The sequence below is a fragment of the Lonchura striata genome, chromosome 5 (assembly GCF_046129695.1).
Source record: "Lonchura striata isolate bLonStr1 chromosome 5, bLonStr1.mat, whole genome shotgun sequence".
NCBI classification, from domain to species: domain Eukaryota; kingdom Metazoa; phylum Chordata; class Aves; order Passeriformes; family Estrildidae; genus Lonchura; species Lonchura striata.
The window spans coordinates 17,321,639-17,344,928 of NC_134607.1; the positions used below are offsets into that span (position 1 = coordinate 17,321,639).

Below are 23,290 nucleotides of genomic sequence, written 5' to 3' on the forward strand. Positions count from 1 at the left end.
ACAGCAACAGGAGAAGTGAATCCACATCTAACAGATAATATTGCAGGTACTTCCAAGCACTGGAATGAGTGCATGACCAGACCAGTCCCCAGTTATTGCCAGAAGTATTGTGGGGTCCTGAATCGTGGCGCCTGTGTCGGCGCATGCACTCACTGATAAGGAAGTCTGATGTTAGAAGGATTTGTTAATCCCATTCTGTAGGTCTGCATTTTGTCTTAAAACCCTGTGAGAAGCAAAGCTTTACAGAAACCATGGGTCACAAGCTTCATGTAGTAAAAAGAAGCTGTGCAAACCACGGAATTCTGCACTGTCAGTTAAAATAAGTAATAGTGTTGTTTGGTTGTGAAATATTATAAAATGCACTCTGCTTGGACCCACAGAATAAGGCAGATCAACAGACTACACTGGTTGACTGACAATAAGCTGAACAAGTAAAATTGGTTTATTAAAGTATCTAAAGGAGTGTTACATACATTTGTAGATAAGTCCTGTAGGATTTTAACGGTAAAGGCACCTTCTATTGGCCTGAAAGTCCTACACATAAAAGTTCTGCTTCCAATTCCAATACAAAGGATAAAAATCTTCAAGATATTTCCCCATACTCCAAGTCTGAAAGGATGAGATCCCAGCAGCATGTAGAATACATGAATATTATCTATATAAATAAGTGAACCTCTGGCATGACTTTTCCTCTGAAAGGAAGGTTTAGTGGAAGGCTGTATCACACCTTGAAAGATTATAATGAACTGGTTCCACTTTTATCTTGAAATACCTTTTCCCAGAGCTTCTGCAATGCTGAACTTTCCCAAATTTATAAGTTATCACATTTTCCCCTGTAAAACATTTAAGTCCTGAAGCTGCCATACCTCCCTAAAGAGACTTCCTTTTTAACTGCCCTGTAACTGAAGCATCCTGTGCCCCTATGTATTCTATTTTTTCAACACTTTCTACACAACTATGTCCAGGATAGTCAGCTAACTTCTCTCTTCTCACCCAGTAAAATAAAAGTAATCCTTCCTTTTTCATTATTATTTTTCACAGTTTGTCTGTCCCAGCTCCTATCTGATCTCCTGAATTACACAGTGACCCACAAGGACAGTAGAAAGCTCTGTTTGGAGGAAATTGTATCATTGCAGCCTGGGAGGCTGCAAAAACATCTGCTTTCATTTACTCTGGAGAGACGTGAAGCCAAAGCTCTCCCTGTGTGTTGAAAAGCTTGGACTCACAATGGCAGCTTCTAAGAGAGAGTGTAAAACAAGTGACTGATGATAATAGATCTTTGAACCAAGGCCTCTTGCATAGCATTGCCGTTCCTTTAAGTTTATTTCCATCCATTCTTATCTCCTCTTGCCTCTTCTTCAGTTTATCTGCTCCTCCAGTTCCTGAAAGGAATTTTGCTACTTCCAACAAGCAGCTTGAAGCCTGGCACACTTAGTTACCAAGTAGATCTCAGATATCTTTACCTCCTTGATGAATTTTTGAACTGTGCATGGCAGGAAAGGAATAGAATTTCCCAAAATGCTGTTTGGTAATTGAATTAAATTCACATTACCAGTTTTAGCAGAATGAGTCCCAGGAGCAAAATCCTTCTTCTTATCAGTTACATGGACCATTCACAGCAGTTCAAGAACCTTTTCCAACAGTCAGTGCATGACTCAGTGTTGGCTTAGAGGGAGTATCCCTTTCATTTGGTGCCATTTATCTGCTAATTGAACATTTATTATCGTCATTCTGTTTCCTTCAAAGTCATGCTTGGTTTTACTGCCTCGAATTTCTTTGTATTTACCTCACAACTCTGCATCAAAATAAAATTTCCCAACAGGAAATTAGCTGATCCTCACCACAAGACTGTGTGCAAGGAGCTATTTTGATTACAGATGTAGTTGCACCATACATGTGTGCAGGAGGGGACAGAAGCAGTAAATGCAAGATGAGATGAACGTGCAGACAGATCAGCAAATGGCACCATCTGAGCATGTCACCAGGATTGCCACAGCTAAACATGCCCGAACTCAGGGATTTTTCATAGCTGGGTGCTGCCAAATTGCAAATTCGGAGTCATTCAGAGGAGAGCATCCCCACAAGTGGTAATCTCCCTAAGGCTTCCTTCTCCTCACATTGCAAGCACTGAGTGTTTCAGGGCCTCCTGGAACTCCACTACAGTAACATCCAGCTCCTGAGCTCAGAGGCTGGCATTTCAGTTGTCAGGAACCTCAAATCTTAGGAAGCCAAGATGAAGTCATTGAAATTCTCTTAAGAAAAATGTCTCCATTGTTTCGTAAAATATATATATTTAAATTTACATTTCTATGACACCTTTCAGAAATATTTCTCTTTTTTTACCAATCTAATAATATTTTTATCTCCTGGAATTTCTCAAGCTTCAATCAGAAAACAAATTTAAGCTGTCAGCTGAGTTTTTGCCTGAAATGCTCTTCTCTGACCCTCTTTTGAGTAAAGTGCTTACAGCAGTGTCTGAAGAAGTGGGAGAGCAGGAGTTCTTCCCTTCCCAGTCCACATTGTCATCCTAAGGAAACAGGGAAAGGTGGAGAAATGAGTAACCATGTGTGTGCAGGTGTGCACACAGACACATAGTGATACCTGTCTCTGGATGAGCATCAGCTCCTTAATGAAACAGAGCCCAGGAATTAATTTCCCTTGCAAAACAGGACAGTGCCCCTAATTTGGGCTCTTTTCTGCCTCCTGAGCTAGAAAAGCTCTTTACTCTGTTCATGCTGGCAGCAAAGCCAGGGCATGGCCTCTCCTTGCACAAGCATTCAGCAGGATCAGTTGTAAAAAGTTGAGGGGATTTTAGAATATGTGGGACAAAACAGAACCCTGCATCAGCTGACTTGTCTTTGGCAAGGGAAATTCCACACTTATCTTTCACAGTATTTTTAGTCTGTGTGCCCCAGAAACTATTTTTGCTATGCACCAGGAAGGCTGTAATGTGTACAATTCTGTCAGCATAAGCCTGGGAAAGGGTGACATGCCTTGAATGTGACATATATAGGTAAAATTAAATTCCAAAGGGATTTCTATAGTAGGTCATGTTGTGGGATCTGAATATTGATTCTGTGTTATATAATTTCATGAGAGAATAAATTAACTCATAAATAGAGACATCGTTAACATCATGACCTAAAGAAAAATTGTAATTAGAGTGCTTAGTATGTAACCTGAACTTGTACTTCCCAGAGGGGAAAAAAAATAATAGAAGTAAAATGACAGTGTATAAAATGCTACATTCATTTTACAGTCATAAGCCACAGGAAAGCTTAAACCTTACTGACTTTGTCATTAGTAAAATTGTAAACATTGTAATTTTTAGTGGGCAAAGTAAGTGTGCAAAATAAGCAACCTGAAACTATCCAAAGGAGCATGTCCCTCTCTGTTTTGATGGATGCTAAGATTGGCATTGGCTGATATGTAATGTTATTTCAAACAAAGAAGCTTGAATGTTCAGTCTTTTGTCCAGCCGCAGGAGTCAAAAAAAAAAAGGCTTGGATTTATAATTTTGGTATTCCATAATTCAGATTTTGCTGAGTTGTAAAAATAATTATATCTTAAAAGTATAAGTGTTGTTTGTTCCATGGAAATCAGCAGCTTGTTTAGAGCCAAGCAGCTTCAAGCAGCAAGTATGTGTTTGGTTTTTCAAGAGTTTTTAAATCAGTTTTGTAATTCATTTGTAAGTTGTACTTGGTTTACTACAAAGCACAGCTTGTAGTAGTAGTAACATTTTTCAGTGTTACTTGAAAGCCAGGCAAAGAGTGAGTCTTTGCATGTGAATGTGGAGATGCTGCTAAAACTCTCAGACCATGTGCCTGTTGATGGGTCATTGTGGATCAAGGTGTAAGTAAATTAATTCTAAAGGACATCTGTGTGCATGGAAATCTTTACAGGTATCTCTCCTCCGATACTTTCACCATCCTAAATATTAAAATTATAACTGAAAATGGAATAAGGGGAAAAAAAAAGTTTTGGGGTTTTTTTTTTTTGACTGCTTAAAAATTATTGACTCACCTTTGAGATGAAAATTTGAGTCAGATCTTACCTTATCCATCCAAACATGGCGGTTTGTTTCCCTGGACTATTGTTTCTGTCTGGGAGTGAAAGTTTTATCTAGAAGAGGCTCAGATTGTCTTATGCCTCTGAAGAAAAGAAGCAGTCAACCTGAACTTCAGTATCTTTAAGATTTAGCTGGAAAAGTTTGTCAGAGGAACACAAGAAAATACCTTTGACTAAATCTCCTCTCCCCAACATACTCTTTCCTGCACAGAAACATGAGCTCTGCTGGCCCAGAAGGAAGGAAGAAGATGAGAGAATGTGAGGGCTTGATTGATTCTCTTGTGTATTATATCCAAGGAGCTATTGCAGACCATGAGCCCAATGACAAGGTACTCTTTGAGATGAAAAGTGTTTTCCCAGGGGAAATTGCCAAGTGAACATTTTTCTGTCGTTGTTTAGAAACCAATGTTCAGTAACAGCTGCGTTGCAATTGCAAAACTTATTTCCAGGGCTTTTAAAACTGCCACCAAAGATGAAAGTTTTGTAAGAAGCTTTTTGAAGTATTTTTATCCTGCAATCTAAAAGAATAGTATAACACAGCGCTAGGAAAACATTTTCAGAGTCTCTAGAGAGAAAGGTAGAAACACCTGTACCTATTTTTTTTTTTTTTTTTTTTTTTTTTTTTTTTTTTGTGAGATAAAATCACAGCTTTCAGAAATGCTGAAACACAGAAGAGTCAGATGTTGCCTTTTTGGTTGTCTCAGCTAGCTAGAAGCTTAAAAAATAAATCTGGTTACTCTCCTATGTATTTAATGCTACTCTCCTATATATTTAATGTTACATACCCCTTAGGAAATGAAGAACCTAAATCCCTTTGGGTGGCAGTGTGATTAAGGATCTTACATCTTTTAGAATAGAAATAATTTCCCTAAGTTATTTCAGGGAAAAAAAAAGCTGCACTTTTTTTCCTTGTTGCCTAAGCTGAAGCCAGTGGATACCTCCAGCTGCCAGTTTCTCCCACTCTTTCTCCCCTCACTGAGTGCAGGTGAACCCTGAACACAGGTTCTTGGAGCAGAGGCTTGTCTTTCAGCTGGGTGAAGCTGGGTGAGAAGAGCAGCTGTCACTGGCATTAGCTGCAGCCTGTAAGGCACTTTTGGTGGGTCTGCCATAACTTGTGCTGTGTAGTGGTAATTACTGCACATCTATAGCTCTGTTCTAGGATTAGTTCCTTGAGCTTCCCCATCTCCTTGTATCCAGTGCCATTAGCTTCAGGGAGAATCCAAGCACATTACACGTGTGCCAATAGCTCCCTGCTGCACTTTGTCTTAAAACCACTCGATCCTTTTTGACTTTCAAAAGAGGAGCAACTGGTAACAAAGCTATTTGCCACTAGACTCATCACTGAGAAATTGCAGACCTGACCTTAGCCACGTTCAGGAAGGAATGTTTTATTTTAAAAAGCATTCCACCACAGAAAAATGCTTCCCCCTTGGGGAAGATAAAAAGCTTTCCTCTTGCTGATGCTATGGTGAGGTGTGTACATGACCATCTTTACTCCTAAGCCCTTAAACATTTCTTGGCACACTTCTGTGTCAAGCAGCACTCGCCCAAACAATTCCCAGGCACAGTTCAGGAGCTCTTATGTTCAGGAGGAGCTCTTATGTCCCAGGAGTGTTTCCAGCAGCCATGCACCCCACTCCCAATGCATCCTGTGTGCCAGCTGCCCGCTGGGCTCAGGAACATCCCAGGGCATGTTCCATTTCTCAGTGTAAAGGCAGGCTGGTGGATCACTGGCATGAAGCCTGGCTCTTCCATCAGGCATCAGAAACTCTGCAGTCAGTTACTGAAGATGCAAAAACTAAATCTCTTCCCGTGTCTGTACATGTCCCTTCAACATATGCCACAGCTTTTAATTTCTATTCTTTTGTTATTTTAGGCCACAGAGAACTGTGTGTGTATTCTTCACAATCTTTCCTACCAGCTAGAGCTAGAGCTCCCTGAGAGCTATGCCCAGAGCATATATGTGCAAAGAAGAAATATTTCTAACAATGATAAAACACCAGGCTGTTTTGGAACACGGAGCAGAAAAGTAAAAGAGGTAAAGTACATGAACTGTTACATCTAATTTGGTTATTAACTTGTAGCAACCTCTAAAGAATAAGGCTTTAATCTAATTAACGATCTGTTACTGATGTATCTGGTAGAGTGACATTTCCTTGCCCCAAAAATGCAAATTTATTGGTAGTCCTTCTTGACACCAATTCTCTTGTTCAGCTGCTGCTGATGGCACTGACATAGCAAATGTTTTAATAGTTGAGGAATACTCCACTGGATGGACTGGCCACTATCATGAAATACTGAAATTTTGCACATTATTATTTGAGCTCAGAACTGGACAGCCTCTAAATAACCTGGTCATGCAGAGTTACAAAATGGCTAGTTCATCTTGTGGTGCATTAAGCTACAGAGGTCACTGTTTCTAAAGGCTTGATCTGTTGACATGTTTAGAAGCAGCAGGACACCCCGCTTCCTGAGGAAAAGAGCAATCCCAAAGGTGTTGAATCGCTCTGGCATTCTACACTGATTAGGATATACCTCTCCTTAATAGCAAAGAGTACCAGAAACTACACCCAAGAGGCATCCCTGGGAGCTCTCCAGAACCTCACAGCTGGCAATGGACCAGTAAGTCAGCTTTTTTCCTTTTCTTTTCACTTAGTTCTTTATGTGAATGCATTGAGTTCAGGGCTGCAGTGCAGCTGAGCTCAAATAAGCACTGACAAGTCACTGGCTCACTGACATGGTGAAGGAAAATGAACATTGAAGGGAAAGTCGTAACCAGCAGTGCTGCTTTTCCTTGCTTGGCAGATAGTGGGGTCTTCTTCTTCTCCCTCTATGTGCATCTCCATGTGTGGAGTTTGCTAATTCATTACACAGTGAGGGATGAGCAGATGTTAAAAGCAATAAAAAACTCATTTTGTGGAAGACAGTCCTGTGGAGAGAGGAGGGCTCTGACACAACAGCAGATCACATTTGTGTTAAGGAAACTAATGATGTCTGTCTGAGGAACTAACCAAAGAGTACCTGGGAGAAAGAGGGCTTGCAACTTCTTTTTTATCACCTCCCTTTCCTGTTGCAACTCATATGTAACTCTGGCTTAAAACTATTTGAAATATGCTTAAACTGCTGCAGAGAGCTGGCTGTGTGTGGCTTTTTCTGAGGCTCTGCACTCGTGGCAGTGACACAGAAGTGCCTTTCCACAGATGCCATTTGCAGTGGCCCGGACTGTTGTTCAAAAGGCGAACGGGCTGCCAGGCATCCGAGCTATGCTGCACGTCAGCCACCCCGCGGTGAAGAGGACAGCGGTCTCACTGCTCAGGAACCTGTCCCGAAACACCTCCCTGCAAAACGACATAGGTGAGCAAACACTGACAGCTTGCTCTGCTCTCTTCACATCAAAGTTTCCTGCTTTGAAAAAAAGAAATGCGTGGAAAAAAAAAAAAAATGATCTGTGAGTAGGTTTTTCACTGGATACTTGCAGTCTCTGTACAGGGCTTAAAATAAAGAGTTTTGCCTAAACAAAGTTTTCACTATATTGGGTATTCCTCTTCAGATACTTCCATTGTTGTTACTTTCAAAAATACATCATTGAAGTACATTCTACACAGATTTGGAGAGGGAGTTTTTCTTCTGTTCAAAGATTGCCGAGTTCTGTGCTGCCACAGGTGCTTTGCAAGAAGTCACAGAACATCTCTAATTCTTCTAGCAAAGATCAGACTCTCTCTTTTTAGACACAAAGCTTTAGAAGTTTGCAGCCCACACAGTTTTCCTGCAAATTTTTTTGAGAATGGAAGCTATAAGACGCTATTGAAAAAATAGTTAATTATTTTTAAATTATCTAATTTCTAAATAAAAGCCATTTCTATTCTGAGTATTCTTATTTCAATTTATTGTGTATTTAAGACTTTTTCCTACTGACAGGATAAAATGTATTCATATAATTTGTTGTCCTTTTTTGTGTTCCCACTAAGGGGAAAAGGGGAAATCTCATGGGGCAGATGAACCTCGAGAATTCTGCAGAACAGTCTCCTGGGCCTTGTTTGAGCCCTAAAGAACATTCCCTATTAATGAAAATATTATAACATTGTTGGGCTCATTTCAAATGGATAATTCATATGGTGTTGGCAATTACAGGTGTTGAATCCCCCTGAAAGGGAAGCAATTAAATTGATAAGAAGTTGGGATGTCATCAGGAAAACATAATTTATGAGAGTGAGGGAAAGACAGAATAGCGCAAAGCTTTGGGGGCGAGTGCTTCATCTTGCACATTCACAGTTGTTTCTTTGCTCTACCCATAAGAGAGGACTGGGGAAATTTCAGGTGAACATTTTCTCTATCAAAAGATGTTGTTTTTGATTGAAAGCATGTGTGAATTCAGGTCAAATGCCAAAAAGAAAAGCTTTGGCCAAAGGAAAACATTTGAGTGGGCACATTCTTTTCTAGATTATAAGGGTCTGAATTTATCAAACAAAATGAACCTACATTTATCCAAACTTACCAAGCAAAATGAACCTAAATTTAATATAAAACATCTCTAAGAGGGAAGTGGGAGCCTGCAGCTGGTGAGTTAGTCCAGCACATGAGCTACTCATGGGCTGTGCATGAGGCAAGCTGCAGGCTGTCCTGTGCAGTGTGGTGGATGCAGTGCAGGTAGGAAGGCATGATTGCCTGGTGGGAGCATACAGCTCCCTGCTGAGGGAAAACGGGAGGAATGAGGCAAATCTGCTCCTGTTAGTAATGGAACTGCTTGTCTCTCTTGCCCCTTGCAGCCAGAGAAGTTCTGCCCGATTTGGTGTCAGCCCTGCCCGAGTGTGTGCCAGGCTGCGAGGCTGCCTGTGACACCACGGCGTCCATCTGCTACACCCTGTTCAACCTGACCCAGCGCAGCTCGCACAACGCCCGGCTGCTCCTCAGCGCCCAGGGCCTGCCCAAGGTCATTGCCATCAGCATGAATGACAGGTAAGGCCTCCACCAGCCTCCCTCCTCCCCCAGGCAAAAAATAAACTGCAGCCGCTGCCGCTCGGTGGGAAAAACGCTTCATCTCAAGGTACAGGACAGCCCAAACAAGGATGGAATGGAATTGCACCGATGGGAAAATACAGAAAGATTTCTTGAGACAACTCTCCCATCCATAGCTAAACTCACCAGGTCCCAGCATTTTAAATAACTCCTCAGAAGAAAACTGCACCACATTATCTGTATTCTGATACATATGTAGTGATCATCAGATCTCATCTGTACCCAAAATGTCTTTCCTGTTCATTGTAACACAGCCCTGATAAACTTTAGCAATAAAGTGCAGGGATACACTTTGCAGAACTTGTAGATCTGTACGTAAAAATAACATGCTGGCATTTTAGGGAACAGATTTTAATAATAATAATAATAATAAATTTTTAAAATAATATGTTGGAATTTTAAAGAACAGAAATTAGTTCTTCTTTAATATGTAAACAAGTGCAATCAATATTTACTCCAAAGATAATTAATGTTTTAAAAATACAAATAATTATTCTGTTTGCCTTGCTCTCTCTAGAGAATGAAAGAGGAAATCAATCTCAGTATAGGAGGCTTCATGAGGACCTGAATAGTTTAAATCCTGTCTAACATGAGATTTTACATACTGGAAAGATTCTTTCGAATGGTTGTTGTGCTGAGGTTATTTTCCTCAGCTGAAAATGCACAATATGATAGCTGCTGTTAGATGTAGGATACAGAGCACCTGATTTCTCCCTAAATTTGCAGAATGAATGGAGCATGGAGTCAAGTTTCATTTGTTTCAGTAATAAGGACAGCCTGAAACATGCTACAATACCAGCACTTAAAGAGATAAAACAAATGCTGTGAGGTTATGTTTGCTGAGGTCTGTGCATGCACCATGATTATGATGTGGGAATTTAAATATGTTTTATCATTCTTGCAAAATGGCAGCAATATGTTCAGCAAAGCCAGCAGGGCTGCTTCAGTCCTCCTCTACTCCCTGTGGTCACACACTGATCTCCACAGTGCCTACAAAAAGGTAAGCACAAGAAAAATAATCTGTTCCTTGAGATGCCAAACCCTTTCATTTGTCCTCTGGGGCCCTTAGCACTCCTATACATTTAACAATCAACCTATTATAGGATTTAAGCGGTCCCTGAATTTGGTTTTCTTATTACATGTAGATAAGCCTGTGTAAGTAAGACATGGCCTTAATTTTTGGTTCTCTGTGCTTATATTCTCTCCCACTGTGGTTTTAAATCCACTGGCAAAGCTTGTCAAAAGCATTGCTGCTGCCTGCCAGAAGAGTCAGGTGGTGGGAAGGGATGCAGAGTAGGTGCCCATCCACACTGGCTGAACCAGCCTGGCACAGAGGAACCACAGTGGCAGCAAAAACAAGGGCAGGGCAAGGCAGCTTCCTGCTTCAAAACCAGAGCACCTCTGTTCTCCTTGTTTGCACAGCCTGCTAGCCCAGCTGTCAGCTCTAGTCAGACAAAACCTAGGCCCTGGGAAAGGTGTTGGCAAACATTTACTGCCATAGTCAGATCAAACAAAAAATGACCAGCATGAGTCTGCCACAAACCAGTTTGTTTCTTCTGCAGCTCTGTGCCTGCTTTTTCAACCCACAGCTGTGATAACTTCCACCTACTTACTTCACCCTGTATCTCAAATTGTTTTCAGTCCTTGTGTGTTTGCTGTTCAGAATTTGTCACTTCAAATTCCCTATAACCTAAAACTGTTCCAAGTTCTCAAGCAAACTGTTAGCATTTATTTTTCAGCTGTTTCTCTTTGTAGATTTTTTTTTTGGTTGAAATTTGCTCCAAAAAACTTTCTTAGCATAAACTTTACCAGTGTTGCATCACACTTAGCAGTACTGCCCCATAAACCCAAAATCTGTGTTCCAGAATAAGGCTATTGTGCCGTATAAATTCTTAACTAGTTGTCTCTGGTGTTTTTTACTACTGCATTCCTGAATTCACCATACAGCAATATCCCTGATGGCATGAATTCTATGAATTTACTGGTAGTTTAGGAAAGTCTATAGGACACATTTGTCAGACCTGTTTTCAAAAATGCCGATTATCTGCTCTTCCTATGCAAATTTGGTCCCCTAGAGACACCAGGTATGGCACTGAAACCTTCAGAACCACCTAATGGCCAGACATTTTTGAAACTTTAGTCTAATAAGCCACAGAAACCACTTGATCATATAAAATTGATAAAATTGTGAGTCAGTTTGGCATTGCCCTGTGTTCTTTGTTCTGACAGGTTAATCTCAGCTAGATTAATCTCAACTAGGTTAATCTCAGCTATTAAGTCATCTAAAAGTTAGGAGTCTGTAGAGCTGAGCTGGAAGAACAGGCTTCTGGTACAGTCAGTGGAGAGAGTTCAGCAATTCCAATTATCCTCTTATCTACCCTGGACTAAATGAGCCTGTTCTGTCTCTGTGGCTGCCCAGGACTCTGCCTAGACCCCCACCATGGCTCCTTATTCAGCTTTTGGGCAGCTGGACCCAGCTTTGCCTTGCAGAATTGCACTGAAGATAATGAACTGTCCTGTTTCTTCTGTTTCTGTCTATTCCAAAGGCCGACTTCAAGAAGGCAGATTTCATCAACAGCCGGACCACAAAAGCCTACAACTCACTGAAAGATTGAATCAGAGAACAGCACCAGGGAAGACAGAGTCCATACAGCAGCCAGTGTAACCATCTTCACAGGGTTGGTGTCACCATCACGAACCACAAAGTATCTCAGGAAAAAAGGGCTGGTTTTCTAGAAAGACTCGAGTGGCCAGAGAGTAGCTTTTTTGAGTTTTTAATCCTAATCACACTCGTTATCACTGACAACATCGGTACATCAACATCTATACAAATGTCAATACAAGAATAACCAAAGATGCATTCTCCAGAATGTCTGAGGTGAAGTTTCATCCACGTTTACCACTTGTTAGAGCTCCAGATGACTGCCTTTGTTCCATACAGAGGAGTTTGAAATGCTGGTTGGAAGCAAATTCTTTTCAGACTATTTTATACCAGAAGTTTTTTACAGTGGGTAAGCATCAAGTGCACTGCTTAGAACTTAGTTGTTTTTCACTCTTTTGTTTCTTCATACAGCTAAATAAGAATCTCCAGACTCTATGAGTGACTCTATGAGTATGCACAAGAAGCTGTTTCACTACATGAATTATAAAAGCACCAATGAAGTTAAAATTACTATTTTTGTATTGCTTGTTTTCATGGACTCACTGATTCTTAAACCTCTTTCCTTTGAGATTTCATCAGCAACAGCAGCAAAACTGATTTCACATAGATTTTACCATCCCTTGCTCCTCTCATCCTCCCTCATGTGGCTGTTGCATTTTACAACTGTGTTCAGAAAGGATTTTAACCAGAACCACTAGGTTTAAGGCACTATGTTTCAGACACTTTGTGCTGAACTTAACGTCATCATTCTTTGCTCATTGGTGGAGAAATTATTTGTGGATGTTTCAATGATTATTTTAAGAAAATTGCAATTTCAAAACAATTCTGTTGATAACCTATATACAATAAAGGGAGTGGAGTCTTGCCTTTACTTTTGAAATAACAGACACACACAAGAGGCTGGGCTCTGTGCTGATTAAGGAATTCACCTGATCCTGCTTCATATTCTCTTACTCGAAATGATCATCCTCCCTACAGCAATTATATGCAATGTGATACCTTTGGGACTATGCCTGCACATGTGGAATAGGTCACAGGAGGGGAAAAAAACTCAGGAGGACCTGAAGGCTCAGGTTTTCATTATATGATGCTAGAGATGCTAAAGAAGCACTTAAAAATAAAACCCCTTCTGCTACATTTAGCAAGTCAGATTTTTCTCAAAAAAAACCCCAAAAAAACAAAACCAAAAATTAAAAAAAAAAAAAAACAAAAACACACAACAAAAAAACCCCAAGGTGTTAGATTGTCCATTAAACCAGTAGGAAATTCTTATATAAATATTGGGTTATCAGCAGATGTGATCTGGCATTACTCTTCTGAAATCAGGGGAGGTGAGCTACCTTTATGGCAATATGGATGTTTTGTCATGTGTATTTACAAGCCCTGCTGCTCCAACAGAGCCCATCCTGTACCCTCACTGCTGAATAGCTGCTCTTGTCCAGAAGGAGATGCAAAATCCTTGGAGTAGGGGGCTCACAGGGAAGGTCACCACACCTCTTCATGTCAACACTCCTGGCTAAAGGTCTGGCTCCTAACAGAAATTTAGAACCAGTGGGTTGTACCACTGCACCATGTCCAAACATATTTCTGGATATCTGGAAGCTAAATTCTGCTGGCAGATGCCCAGAGTTCTCCAAAGAGTCCCAGAAAGTCCCACACGTGCACACAGGACACAATGTGCCCCAGGGATGGAAGCAAGCAATGCTGCTTTCCTGTCACTGATCCTTTTCAGAGCGCTGTTAGCCCTCCACATTTGCTTTGAATAACTCAAATCAAATGCACTCCAGTAGGAGGTTTTAAAAATACTATTATTCTTTGTAGGATGTCATATTCAAAATACTGCAGGTCCAAAAACAACATGGGGAAAGGGAACTTACAGCACCGCATGTTGAGGGAATTGTTTTTATAACTTTTTCAAATATGATAGAAAACAGACAGTTAAAATCCAACTTTCTCTTCTAACTTGTTAACCCAAGTTACTCTGCTTGTGCCATGAAAGAATGAATACCAGCAAACCTGGACAAGTCTCTTTTTATCGCCCAAAAGAAGTGGCAGGCAAAATTAATAAAGAAGGAGTAAACCTGAATACAGACTAGAATAGGAATGAAGAATTGCATTCTAAAAAATCAAGAAGAGCTTTTAGAAATGCTCATGCATTTAGTCTTATTAAACTCACATGCTATTTAAGAAACAAAACAAGCAATGGTGTTGGGTATTCTTAAATATATGTGTACCTCTCAGTAAGATGTCCTTAAAAAGGAAATGCAGTTTTGGGGTTGTTTCCATTGATGCAGTGATTTTAAAGGTCTTTTTCAACTGAAATGAATCTATGATAGTGCCCCTTTAAAATCAAAGCAGTGTTCTAAAGTCACTAAGAATTATCTCAGACCTGGCAGCAACATGAGAAACACGAGACACGCCTTATTACAACTGATCACCTACTTGTATGCAATCAAAAACATTTCAGCAGGACTCCAAAGAAAACAAAGCAGAGAAATAATAAAGTGCTCTCTCTAATGCAAAAAACCTGTCTTTGGTCTTTTTGTTGTTAGTGAACCTACTTGGCTGGGACGCAGCAAATGTATTTTTAAGCCTCAGCTCTTCCTTCAAAAGGGCAAACTCGTTTTTAAATTAAATCTAGATATGGAGACTTAGACTTTCCTACAACAGCACAGTGTTACTGAAGGTAAGCTGTGTAATGCTCCTGCTGGCAATAGAGGCCTCCTGCAATAATTTCTTTGTCCAGTTTTGCTGACCACCCAGAATCTGCTGTTTTCACCTCTCTTTAATAGGTATTTTTCAGTAAACTTCACCATGGGCCACTGGAGATCTCAAAAATAATTAAATCATCCTCACCATAGTCTTGGACCTGGGAAATAGAACATTTCCACTTGCTCTCTTCCTGAGACAAGATTGGAAACCTTGAATTTAAACATGCTGAGCAGTGCCCAGAGTCTTTGGCCGACAATAAACTTATCCCAGGTCCTCTTGTCTTGTGTCTTAAGCACAACCCAGTACAACCATTCACAGAATTGTTTTAGAAGAAACTCTTAAATAGTACAGATAATTGTGTAGTAAATTATAGACATTACCAGAGAATTAGTCATTCCTTTCCTCAATTCATCCTCCTACCTTATTTTCTACTGTCACTGCTCCTAAACATTAGTGCTTTTTATTCTCCCTCTTTTCCTAAATAGAATTAAACTATGTAAAACAATTGCATTATATTGTGCATGGTCACAGGGTTTGGGCTTATTTGTCTTTTTTTTTTTTTTTGTGGTATTTCTTTTGAGAAAGAACATGCTATCTACTAAGAGAGGCTCAATCTCCCCTTCTGGGCCCATAAAAGAACTTCAGGTGAAATGGGCTAGCACCATCAAAGGCCACACACAAGAAGCCCAGCCCTCCCCTGGCTGTTCTTCAGCCTGGCAGTCCATGCTCCAAAGGCAGCCCATGAAAGCCAAGGGCAGTCAGGCTGCCTATTTGTTTGTTTTTTGTTTATTACCATGCTCAGTCCTCTAGGTTCCAGCCTGACAGGAGCATCAACATTTTGCTAGCTTTATTCTTGAGGGACAAAAGGCCCAGCAGTGTCTCTTGACAGCCCTCTTGGGGGATGCTTCAACAGGATGCTTCAGGAGCTGGCCTGATGAGCAGTCACACAGTGAATCATGCACAAGCCATGCAAAGTGTGGAGGACTGGTGCTTCCCAAGCTATTCCAACTCCAGCAGCTGCTCTTCCATTCCTTTACTTAAAGTGCTGCTGGTTAAAACCTCAGTTTACATTCCTGACTCATGCTCCAGACCCATCCCATGGGGAAGATAACATGACCTTAAGGCATCATCTGAGTCAAAGCTCTGGAAACAGCAATCAGACTGGAGGAAATGCATATTTGAGCTGAACAGCACAGCACACCAAGGCCAGGCTCTGGAACATCAGATCCTGGGGCAACCATGAGAGTTATGCCTGGCACATTGGTGTAGGTGTTGCACAGCCCACTGGAAACCCAGCAGAGAGATTGGCTCAAATACACCAAAACAGGCTTCAGTGCAGACACTGTTCCCAGATCAGGGGTTTGCCTTTCTCTACAGGCTTACTTTGGATCTATTAATAGGTTTGCATATAAACGGGGAATAAACTATTTTTGTCTTATTTCACATGTTCAGAGCTAAAAACATCCTAAAATACGCATTAGAAGCATTCTAGGCTCAGAATCATAAATTAAAATTTGCCTGCATCCTTCTTTCAGCTGTATCTACCAGTGCCATACACAGTGTGACTGTAAATAATTCAAGTTTAGGAACTTAACATTTCTTTAACAATTTTCCAATTATTCAACCTAAGCTCCCAATCTCTTATTTGTATCTTTTTAGTCCTCTCTCAGACCAGCCTAACCATGCACAGATAGAGAAAAGAGGAAGCAGGCATGTCCTTAGCAGCTACAATTTAGAGCAAATAATGCAAATATCCCCATGGTAGCAATATTTTGCATGCTCTAATTTGTAATCAGCCATAGGAGTGTGAGTCAAACTATCACCACTCACACCTTGAAAGGAGCTGGATCCCCAAAATCCCCTCCCTGCTCTTCTTTACACCACTACTACCTCAACTGTACTTAAATATCTGGGTCCTCCTGCAACTTCAGTAAGAGACTTAAAGTCTTCCTCAGGTCTAGAGAAATTCAAAGACATATTTTGACCCTCAAAAATCCATCCTTACAGTGTGTTCACAAGAAAGGGAAATAGCCATGTCTGAGCCACAGAAAAATAAGTGATAAGCCAAAGTGATAAGCCATCTTTCAAAAAATTTAGAAACTTTCTGAAGCCCATGAAGGCCATTAGAAAATGGGTTCCGGGCAGAATAGTTGTGTTTGCATTGGAATAACAACAAAATAAATCAGTAATGTTTTAGTATCAGAACTCTGCCTGGAAAGCACACTGTGCCTTAGGATACATGAGCACCCTTGAGTTTTAACTCAAAACTCTGGAAATTTGGCTTAGCCCCATTACAAACTGTGTATGAGTTTAAATCCTGCACAATTCTTAAAGGCTGGAGAACCTTGACAACCTTTTCATTGCAGTTACAACATAGCAGCACACAGGATGCTGCAGTGAGAGCAGTGGAGGTATTATGCCTTTCTGAAAATTAAAATAGGTATTCTTGATGAATTTTTTCTTTCCTGATGCTGGGAAAAAGAAGTGCTCTGAACATATGATACACATACACTTGAAATACTATTTTTATAATAGGACAATATTTGTTGTTTTGAAAGCACATGGACAAAAGGTAGGAGTTTTTAACATAAAGGGAGGCTGGGATGAGAAACTCAGGTCTGATGATATATATACATGGTGATAAAAAAGAGAATCTTTTTTTCCAAATCAATACTTGCACCAGCATTGTAGTGGGGTTTTTTTGTTTTGTTTTAGTGGTACTACTGCTTGACCTGAAATTACTTAAAACCTGGAAGACAAAAACCAGTGCCTTGGACAGCAGTAATAGTCTTGCAAAAGTGTTATTGGAGAAGATTTGGCACAGCTGAAATGACACAAAGAGGTGGAGGGAAGATTGTCTTCTGGTGTGAAAGACTGGAGCAGAGGCCTTTGAAATCCTCCAAAGACAGATTTCCTGATCACCATCAGTTATTTTCTGCTGTTTTGTAGAGAGGTGGACAAATTCACCATTACCTTAGGGTTGTAATTAACTTATTGTGAGAATATTATGGATAATAAATAGGCCACAGTGAATTATACAGTCTATAATATGCTCAACTATAAAAGAAGAGGCACTAAAAATGGCACTTTGTAAAACCTGTGTTTTACAAAGCAGCCCCATGTTCTTCACACCCACTGTAGTGGTTACAGATATAGATTTGCTAAACAGGATTTAAAAAAAAAAAGAGAGAAAAGCCATTAAATTGAGCAAACAGCAGTGAGCTGATTGCCAACAGGAAAGAAAACCAAGGCAATGAAGGTGTAGCCCTGGACAGTGGTCCCTGATCTCTCACATGTTTAAACCAACCACCTGTGGTAAATTCATATTTTGCTCTGTCACTTTTTCCACTCCTGGCAGTAGGACCTTGGCTAGAACTTTTTCTTTCTCAGTAGACACAAATCAAAAATAAATTTAAAAACCAGTGTAACATCTCAAGCCTGAAAAATATTTTACCACAATTCTAGTAAAACATGAAATTCTTGAGACCCTGCGGTTTGGGCAAGAAGACCCCCCACTGACTGCTGACAGCATCACCAAAAGGTCAGGAAATAGTTCATACTTTACACTGGCTTATGCTGCTGTCCTTTAAGCAGAGTCCCCTTTTTGGAAGGGGATAGTTTTTTACATGCATGCCATTTAACAATTGCTTTTTCAGGGTAAGAAAGGAAAAGAAGAGGAGAGTTTCTGTGAAGATCTTGCCAACATTCTTTCTGGGCTGTAACAATAACTCTCCTCCTAAACTAAGAAAAATATGGTTCTTCCCAGCCTCTTCCAAGATAAATCAATTACAGGTTTTTTTGGGATGCCCTGTGTGCAACAGGCATGCTGAAATGTGCATGCGTGCTATAAAGTACAAACTGGTTTTGCTCTGCCTTAGGACACAGCCTCTGAAGGTGACAAAGCTGAGACCAGAAATACTCCAGCAGTCCCATCTCTGTTTCCACAAAGTCAGCCCCATCTCCTGTAAATTCAGAAGTGAAGTCAAGAGTAACTCTTTGCTTACCTCCATAAAACCCAAAACCTCAGACACAGGAAGTTTGCCACGGGGTTGAGGGAAAGGAAGGTCTCAAAACAAAGGATGTTTCAGGTGTGGCTTGAGGATTTTCCTTCCAAAATAAAGTCAGGTACATCTGTTTAGGTCCTTCTCCATTTCAGCAGTAGCTGTGCTGACAGAGTGGTGGCTCCCAGGGCTACAAGAGACACGTCAGGACATTCAGCCTTGCTCACTGAAACTCTGTTCACACAGAAGGTAAGCTCTGAAGGGACAAGAAAGCCATGGTTAAGCTCTTGTGCTTATTTATTATCCATTATTCCCTAAAGAGCTTTGATGGGAAACATCTCCAGTAATATTATTCCAGTTGCTGGAGTCCTCTAATTGCCCAAACATACTTCTCAGAAACTGTACCCAACGGGTGATGGAAAGAGCCCAGCTCCAGCATTTCTGGGTAAATGTATTTGACAGCCCTGCACGCTCGTGTTTCCTCCTGACACCAGGTCACTCACCTGCCACTGGCTGTCACCTTGGCTGAATTGAGCAGATTATTCCCAGACTGCATCATTTGCCATCTGCTCCTTCCTGCTATGACTTTTTCAAACCTGTGTATCTGTGACCTTTGTGATTTGCAGATAAGGAGACAGATAAGCTTTCTCACACCTGTGCTGTGCAGTTCTTTGCATTTGTCTGGTTACTGAGTGCACTATAATGTCTGATTGGAGTATTTTTTTTAAAGTCTGCTGATATGAGACATCTGTCCCCATAAACAGCTCTTTAAGGGCTTTTGATGGCAAGGAGGATGATTTGGTGATGAGGAAGATGGACATTTTTTGTGAAAGCTGAGCTTGTAGTTTGGTATAAACAATGATGTGGTAAAACTTCAAGTTGTAAAAAAAAAAAATTAAATCACCACACCTTCGATTTTCAAATTCTGTTAAAGGAATTCCATGCCTGAAGCTATAACTCATATTCTTCCCCAGAAATAAAGCAGCACAACATTTAGACTGTTTAAAAATTCTTCATGCTTATTGGACTGTATTTCTTAAGTGCTTGGCAGGGATGTAAAGCAATCTACAAATATTTGCATCTAAGCCCCAGAGATCATAGAACCAAACTTGTTCCACTATGGTGAAGCAAGGAGGAACAGAGCAACAGAGAGATTCAGGTTGGGCATCAGGAAAAACTTCTTACCAGCACAGAGATGCCATGCTAGAAACAGCTATCCAGAGAGGTCAGAGATGCTCCATTCCTACCACTTTGGAAGACTTGGCAAGAAAAAAAGCAGCCTGGCAGCTTAATATTTCCTATTCTGTGCACAGTGTAAGTGGTTACAGCTCCAGTGGCTCCCCTTTAGTACAATTTCTTTAGGATTTTAAAACTTCTTGTCATAAAGTGAAACCAGTTTAGGTTTATGGGGATAGAAAAAAAAAAATCTTTGAGAGGTAACTTTAACTGGAGACTGGTAAATATTTTCCCCTTGAAGACAAACTCATGCTCTGGTTGGGAATTTAAACTCCAGCTGGTCCTGCCTAGCTACGTGAAGCAAATAGAACAACATTATTTCCAAATAACATTAGCATGGGATTGGCCAGTGACACCAGAACAAGATGTTTGCTTCATCCCTTTCTCATTCCCCAGCACAAAGCTTAGTTTCACAGCAAAGCAGATAATTTTTTCTCAAGTTTTGAATGCTTCTGTACTTCTATGTTCTTGCTGTTCTAATCAAGCCATCAGTTCTGCCTTCAGAAAATTCCATATAACCCATACCTGAAAAGAAAAACACAAGTTTGAGAGAAAAACTAGTTGCTTAACAGACTTTATTGAAGTGGGTCTTAAAATCACCACTCTGAGAGCTCCCCCATATGTGTTTTCAGAATCTACTGTACTTCTGCTTGAGCTTTGATTTTCCATAATGGTGACAGCTTCCTTCACCATACTTTTTATCCTTTTATGCTTTCCTTTCAGTAGAGCTCTCACATTACAGCAGGAATAGTCACCATCAGCCAGAGCAGGCCAGCTCTGGAAATTCCTTTAATCAGCTCCCTGATCAGGAGTTTACTTAAGAGCCCCCACATAAAGCAGCAGTCACACCCACCTTCAGAGATAACTTAAAGGATGTTGGGTCTTGCCCAGCTGATGAGTGAGCAACCCAGTCAGCTGTGAGAAAGGTCTCAGACACAAGGAGGAAACTTGACTTTGTTTTTTAGTTGTTTGCACCAGCTATAATCTAGATTAATTCAAATCTTGGTCCACCAGTGCAAATATTTGCATAATGTGGAACTCATTTTTCTCATTAAAGTTGCCATGTTAGTTTTAGTGAGCATTTTAAGTAGTAAATATTAGAAGTTATCATTAAAGTCTCCAATTATAGATTTGGTATATGGTTCTCCTTTTTTTTTTTTTTTATTTTTCATTTTTCTTTTCTTAAAGAGAGACTAAAATTAGGGATAAAGAGGCGAAGATTAAAAATTTACTGTTTGAAATTTTGGAGCTTCTTTTGTAATAAATATGATAAGTTACAACTAGATTTTATTCTGCTGAATTTTTTTTTTTTTTCAACAGCCTGAGTTAGTGGTCCTAGTTCACCTGGGAACCCAGATAAAACAAGCAATGTGTTAAAGTGCCCAGGGAGACTGAGAGCATATTTTTAAACCTTGTTCCTACTTAAGTAAGGAGAATAGAGAAAGACCTGGGACACACCAGTGGAGAGCAGTTGATGGGTGGTATTTGTACTGTATCTGTCATTTAGTAAGTGCTGAACAAAGAGAAAGGAAAGGACATCATCACTTAGGAGGGAAGAGCCCAAAATTGCATGGAAGAACTTCATACTGAAATAATTTACTTGTTATGCCTCCAAGGCAGAATGCTGCAGCAATCTGCTATTCTAGCAGCAGTAATAAAGTTGGAGATGGCTTGTTCACAAGATAAATCCCATATGCTTCCTCCTTAGTTGATATAAAAATTAGGGGTTATCTGCTAAAATCCCCAGGTCTCAGCAACTCTGCTGTATTGTTCAGCCTCAGCTGAAATTCTTTAAAAATACATAAACTAATCAGCAGTAATTACTAATAGAGGAGCTAGTCCTGTCCTTACAAACCTGAGATGCAAGCTGCCCTGAGAGCCCAGGCACTGAGTCCAGATACAAGACATTGAGTAAGCTGAATTAAGTGGTTTAGAAACCATCAAAAACTTTGTCATAAGAGAAAACTTAAGCCTGGATTCTTCCTTTCAGGATGTTTGAAGCCTTAGAAGCCTAGTTGCCATCACGAGTTGTATGTAAAAATTGGAATTTTTATTCCTAAAGCATGCAAGCACTTTAAGAAAAAAAGCATATAATGCCATTTATATACAGAACTCCCTTTTAATATTGCACATCTGAGCCTCTGCTTACAAAGCACAAAAGTAAGAGGAAATAACAGCCTGAGCAGTGTGCCTAAACTTCATTCTCTATATAAGGGCTATGGTTCAGAATGTACTGCAGGAAAAGAACAAGTTTTACCTGTTCTTGAGGAGTTTACTGGATTCCCACACCCAAAGGTATTCTGCTGATTGTTGCTCACCTGTCAGATCAATGAAAGCCTCTGGGCATCAGTGAAATCTCCTGTGAATGGGGTGCCCTCCAAAACAAGCAGCTTGCTCTGGTATCAGCTACAAAGAGCTGAGCTAACCTCAACTCGTCCATCTCAAACACAAAGGGATGCACTCCATTCCTTCAAATATCCACCTCAGATCAGCTTCCAGGGTCAATCCAAGCCACTTCCTCAGCAAAGAACTGATGTGGTAGTTTGTTGTTTGTTGTTGTTGATGTTGCTTTTTAATGCTTTGAAAAATCTTATTGAAAGGACCATTTTTGCACCAAGGGGAGGGAAATCTCTGTGTTTTCCAGGAGCCCACAGGTATGTGAAACGATGATGTGCTGCACTTCAAAGATGGCAAGCAGTAGATGCACCAAGCACTAGTCTGGCTTTTGGAAACATTGATCATATATATATATGTGTGTGTGTGTGTGTGTGTGTGTGTGTGTGTGTGTGTGTGTGTGTGTGTGTGTGTGTGAAATCAATTGAAAGCACCTGTTTCAGATAAAGTGCTTTATTTTGTTGCTTCCTGGTAAATTGCTTTTGATAGCTGTTGAACAAACTTGTTATCAGAGAGCATGAATGCTCTGAGCAGAACCAGCAGCCTTCACAAGCATTCAGACTGCAATATGCACAGCAGGTCCAGGAGTTGGTTGGGTGTTACTTCACTTTCAAGATTAAATAACTAAAAAGATTTTTTGTTTGTTTGTTTGAGATTTATTGTTTCTGACAGACAAATGTAGATAAAATATATTCAGCAACTCCCACACATATTTATTTTAGGAGCTTCCTCATGCAAATATGATACCTCAAAGGCATTCTTTTGCCAAGAGAGATTTCATATCATCTAGGATGTTTCTGGAAAGGTGTGGAAGCACACCAAATTTCAATGTCAAGCACACCAAATTCCATTGTCTCTCTCAATACACCTGTGTGTTTGAGTGTCTCTGTACCAATTTGTGTGCAAGGGTTATAATAAGAATGTCCTTGAGAATGAGGGGGGGGAAAAACCTAAGTATTGAAAATCAAGAAGGACCAAGAGTAAAATTATTTTTTAGTCCGTCCTCTCATGTTTCCAGCAGAGGCTCTGCATTGGAACAGAGAAAAAAGATCTGATCTTCAAATTAAATTACAATCTCAATGACAGTCTAACGCCTATGTTCAGAAGAAGTTACATTACTTCAAAAGTAACTCAGCCTGCACTGCTAACAGCAATTTTTGATCCAGCCTTAGTGCTCACAAGGACTTCTGGCTGAATTGCT

General features: G+C 40.3%; 1 protein-coding gene across 1 annotated transcript in view; it reads left to right on the forward strand.

Annotated features, from left to right (window-relative positions):
- PKP2 (plakophilin 2) overlaps nt 1–14,266 on the forward strand; it is a 38,485-nt gene extending 24,219 nt beyond the window's left edge. Inside the window, exons 7-13 of the mRNA XM_021548332.2 lie at nt 4,280–4,397; nt 5,945–6,106; nt 6,517–6,690; nt 7,269–7,422; nt 8,835–9,024; nt 9,997–10,084; nt 11,631–14,266. Coding sequence (XP_021404007.2) covers nt 4,280–4,397; nt 5,945–6,106; nt 6,517–6,690; nt 7,269–7,422; nt 8,835–9,024; nt 9,997–10,084; nt 11,631–11,699 — 955 coding nt within the window. The 3' untranslated portion in view covers nt 11,700–14,266. The remainder of the gene's footprint in view (nt 1–4,279; nt 4,398–5,944; nt 6,107–6,516; nt 6,691–7,268; nt 7,423–8,834; nt 9,025–9,996; nt 10,085–11,630) is intronic.
- The last annotated feature ends 9,024 nt before the right edge of the window (nt 14,267–23,290 follow it).